At 53.0% G+C, this 4,811-nt stretch overlaps 1 protein-coding gene across 1 annotated transcript in view; it reads left to right on the top strand.

Annotated features, from left to right (window-relative positions):
- The window catches only part of rnf20 (ring finger protein 20, E3 ubiquitin protein ligase), a 42,964-nt gene that overhangs the window by 15,927 nt on the left and 22,226 nt on the right, over positions 1-4,811 (top strand). Inside the window, exons 6-10 of the mRNA XM_043677858.1 lie at positions 1,214-1,332; positions 2,131-2,277; positions 3,162-3,239; positions 3,593-3,712; positions 4,431-4,675. Of these exons, the coding sequence (XP_043533793.1) occupies positions 1,214-1,332; positions 2,131-2,277; positions 3,162-3,239; positions 3,593-3,712; positions 4,431-4,675 (709 nt within the window). The remainder of the gene's footprint in view (positions 1-1,213; positions 1,333-2,130; positions 2,278-3,161; positions 3,240-3,592; positions 3,713-4,430; positions 4,676-4,811) is intronic.

The raw sequence follows: 4,811 nt of genomic DNA, 5'->3' as shown, positions 1-4,811 counted from the left end.
GGTAAGGTCCTAGGGAGTGTTGCTGAACAAAGAGACCTTGGAGTGCAGGTTCATAGCTCCTTGAAAGTGGAGTCACAGGTAGATAGGATAGTGAAGAGAGCATTTGGTCAGAGTATTGAGTACAGGAGTTGGGAGGTCATGTTGCCGCTGTACAGGACATTGGTTAGGCCACTATTGGAATATTGTGTGCAATTCTGGTCTCCTTCCTATCGGAAAAATGTGAAACTTGAAAGGGTTCAGAAAAGATTAACAAGAATGTTGCCAGAGTTGGAGGATTGAAGCTACAGGGAAAGGCTTAACAGGCAGGGGCTGTTTTTCCTGGAGCGTTGGAGGCTGAGGGGTGACCTTATAGAGGTTTATAAAATTATGAGGGGCATGGATAGGATAAATAGACAAAGTCTTTTCCTTTGGGTCAGGGAGTTCAGAACTAGATCACATAGGTTTAGGGTGAGAGGGGAAAGATATAAAAAAGACCTAAGGGGCAACTTTTTCACATAGAGGGTGGTACGTGTGTAGAATGAGCGGCCAGAAGATGTGGTAGAGGCTGGTACAATTGCAACATTTAAGAGGCATTTGGATGGGTATATGAATAGGAAGGGTTTGGAGAGATATGGGCTGGGTACTGGCAGGTGGGACTAGAATGGGTTGGGATATCTGGGTGGCATGGACAGGTTGGACCGAAGGGTCTGTTTCCATGCTGTCCATCTCTATGCCTCTATGACTCTGAATCGGTCAACCGTGATTTACCTTTCGGAAATCTGGGATTGAAGAGTCTAATGATGACCATTGTCAGAAAAACCCCTCTGGTTCACCAGTGTCCGTTAGGGGAGGAAACTGCCATCCTTACCTGGTCTGGCCTACATGCGACTTCAGACCCACAGAAACGTGGTTGACTCTTAACTGCCCCCTGGGCAATTAGGAATGGGCAATTAGTGTTGGCCCAGACAGTGGCACCCTCATCCCGTGAGTGAGTTTAAAACAAAAGCTGTTTTTTTGGTTCAGTCTGTTTGTGTTTGGATTTTGTCAGTGCCCTACTGTGGCCTCCATCATCATCCAGCCGGATGCTTTCCCCGTGACAGACCAGTGTTAGGCCGACTGGCCTGTGTGTTCCTGCTTTTGTCCTTTCTTCCTCCCCCTTTGCTGTTTGCCTCCTAATTTGAGGAATTTGTCGCTCCCAGGCTGTGTCTAACTGTGTGACTGCTCCCCGGCCCAGGTTCGCCCCTGCTGGAGGATGCCCTGAGGGAGTTGAATTCGCTCCTGTCGAAGGAGAATGAGAGGTTGCTGGAGCTGACAGACTGCCTGCGAGAGAAGCATCACAAGATGTCACAAGAGGCAAGAACCAGGGGGGTGAGGCGGAAATGGAGAGTGCTGCGTGGGGTGGGTGTGGGGACCTGGATTGGGAGGGGGGGGGAAACTGTTGTGGGACTAGTTAGATTTAATGTGGGGTCACAGTTTGTCCATCCTGCCCCCTCTGTGCTGATGGACCCCTTTCTCAGAAAAGCATATTCTCAACATCTCGTTTTTGCAGCGATGAGTAAATATATGATCACTCTCTTCCCCCTTTTCTCTATCCTCACGCCTCTCTCCTTTTCACCCCTGCTCTCCCCCTTTCTCGCTCCGTCGCACCTCTCTCTCTCGTTCTGTCACTGCCCCGCCCCCGGCCCCCCTCGCGCTCTCGCTCTCTTTCTATATGACCCTCTCTGTGTGTGTGTGTGTGTGTGTGTGTGTGTGTGTGTGTGTGAGACTCTCTCGGTCTCTCTGTGTGTGTGTGACTCTCTCTCTCACTCTCACTCTTAACTCTCTGTGACCCTATCCCTTCTATCCACCCCTTACTGCTCTTCTCTTGGTCTCCCATCCCATTCCCCATCTGTGTCTCTCTCTCTCTCTCTCTCGCTCTCTCTCCCCCCCCATTTCACCTACTCTGTCTTCCCCTTGGTCTTTTCCCTCTCCCCTCCTTTTCCGTCTCCCCTCCTTTTCCGTCTCCCCTCCTTTTCCGTCTCCCCTCCTTTTCCGTCTCCCCTCCTTTTCCGTCTCCCCTCCTTTTCCGTCTCCCCTCCTTTTCCGTCTCCCCTCCTTTTCCGTCTCCCCTCCTTTTCCGTCTCCCCTCCTTTTCCGTCTCCCCGCTGTCAGTTCTCAGAGCTCCAGGGGAAGTTGGAGGAGGCAGAGAGTCGCCTGTTGGACATGCAGACCACCATCGAGGACCTGCAGTGGGACACTGACAAGATTCGCAAACGGGAGCAAAGACTTAACAGGCACTTGGCAGAGGTGCTGGAGAGGGTGAGAATACAGAGTGAGGAGCTCCGCTCGGAAGAAAACAGAGTTATACCTGAAATAATTGCACAAAGACCAATATCCGTCACCACGTCACTCTGTATTTACACAGGAGCAATCCTGCACTCTAATACAGCCGCAGACAGTGTAAGGTACCAGAGGGTCAGTGTTGCTGGCACCCACCCTTTTTGTGTCAGCCGGGGCTCCCTGATTGGATCACGGAAACAGCCCCAATCAGGGAGCTCGTATTTGATGAGGTCTACCTACCTGTCCTTGTTACAATCACGCCAATATTGTGGAGCACTTTATACCCAGTGTCAGCAATGTGCTCTCCCAGGACAGGGATAACTCCGAATCGACAGCGTGTAAAGTTAATTCTACACTGCCCCTCATCAAACACTCCCAGGATAGAGGCAGCACGGGGTTAGATATGGAGTAAAGCTTCCTCCACACTGTTCATTGTCAAACATTCCCAGGCCAGGGACAGCACGAGGTTAGGTACAGAGTAAAGCTCCATCTACACTGTCCCCATCAAACACTCTCAGGACAGGGGCAGCACGGCGTTAGATGCAGAATTATGCTCCCTCTATACTCTTCCCCCATTAAACACTCCCAGGACAGGGACAGCACAAGGTTAGATGCAGAGTAAAGCTCTCTCTACACTGTCCCCTTCACTCACTCCTGGATAGGGACAGCACAGGGTTAGATGCAGAGTAAAGCTCTCTCTGCACTGGCCCCTATCAAACACTCCGAGTTCAGGGAGAACACAAGGTTAGATACAGAGTAAATCTCCCTGACACTGTCCCCATTGAATACTCCCAGGGGTATATAACATTGGCTGCAACTGTTTGATGAGTTTGACTCCTCCCTCTTTCTATCTGCTGCTCCAGGTCAAATCGAAAGGTTACAAAGTTTACGGAGGATCGAGTAATCTGTACGGGGGGACTGTCACCATCAACGCCAGGAAGGTACTGTTCCCCAGGGTCGCAGTGAGACGGGCTGGGGAAGGACGGGCAGGGGTCAGGTCCTATATCCTGGTGTCAGAGGGTCAGTACCAAGGGAGTGCTGCACCATCATAGGGTCAGTACTGAGGGAGTGCCGCACTGTCGGAGGGTCAGTCCCGAGGGAGTGCAGCACTGTCAGAGGGTCAGAACTGAGGGAGTGCCGCACTGTTGGAGGGTCAGTACTGAGGGAGTGCTGCACTGTTGGAGGGTCAGTACCAAGGGAGTGCCATACTGTCCGAGGGTCAGTACTGAGGGAGTGCCGCACTGTCGGAGGGTCAGTCTGTCTGGGTAATGTCAGTGCTGCCTGTTTCCTGTAGTTTGAAGAGATGAACTGTGACCTGGAAGAGAATAAGGAGTTGGCCTTGAACCGACTCTCGGAGCTGGAGAAGATGCGGCAGGATCTCCAGATGGTTACAGGGGACAACGAGAAGCTGAGGGTGGGTTCTGATCCTTCACCTTGCACCCCTCTCCCCCTCCGCCGCAATGCTCTCTGCGCGCTGATCGGCCTGCTCCTGTCTTCACTGCTCACCCTCTCTCTCTTTTCACCCTTTCTCACCTCCTCCGGCTCTCTCCCCCTCACTTTCGAGCGTGGCACAGTCTCACTGAGTTGGGACCGCCTTTCTATATCCAGCTGTTACAGACTCGAGGGGCAGAATGGCCTTCTCCTATTCCTGTGTGCGCTCTGCTTTGGCACTGTGATTTTGGACATTGAATATCCCCCGCTGTATCTCCCCTGTGTGCTCCCTCTGTCACCTTGCTGTCTGTCTGTCTGTCTCTCTCTTTGTTCCTCACTCTAACTGTATCTCTCTCTCTCTGTCTCTTCCTCCCCCATTCTATCACTCTCTTTCTTCCCTCTTTGTTCTGACTCTTTCTCTCTCCCCCTCTTGCTCTCTCTCCCTCTCCGCTGTCTATTTGTGTGTGGGTCTCTCTCCCTCTCTCTCTCCATCTCTCCCTCTGTCGACCGCCCGCTCTCTCTCTCTCTCCTCGCTCTGTCCATGTCTCTCTCTCTCTCTCTCTCTTTCCACCCCCTACCCACAGCTCTATAACTCTCTCTGTCTGTCTCTCTCTCTCTCTCTCACTCTCATGCGCGTGCCCTCCCTCCCTCACCCACCCAGTGATTAAACGTGTCCCCCTCCCTGTTTGCCCCCTGCCCAGGACCAGTTGAAGTCTCTTGCCAATGAGATGGTGAAGGATTCCCCGGAGTTCCGGTGCCTGCAGTCTCAGTTCTCCGTACTGTATAACGAGAGCCTGCAGCTCAAGGCCCAGATGGACGATGCCCGCAGCCTGCTCTTCACCACCCGCACCACCCACCAACGCCAAGTGGAGCAGATGGAGGTGAGCTGTGGTACCTGCCCCATCCCAGAACCGCGCCCCTCGCCCCTCACCTTGTGCGACGCCTAGCCCTTCCCCCAAACTGCAAACGTCAATGAGACTTCACTTGGGCGTGAAGGTCAGGGGTCACTGTTCAACCCTAGGGAAGGTCAGGTTGGGGGTGGGGGGGGTCAATGTGCGACCCTGGGGAAGGTCAGGTCGGTG

The sequence above is a fragment of the Chiloscyllium plagiosum genome, chromosome 37, assembly GCF_004010195.1.
Source record: "Chiloscyllium plagiosum isolate BGI_BamShark_2017 chromosome 37, ASM401019v2, whole genome shotgun sequence".
Taxonomy (NCBI): domain Eukaryota; kingdom Metazoa; phylum Chordata; class Chondrichthyes; order Orectolobiformes; family Hemiscylliidae; genus Chiloscyllium; species Chiloscyllium plagiosum.
The sequence above is the reverse complement of the archived record's forward strand: the minus strand, read 5'-3'. Positions and strand labels throughout refer to the sequence as shown.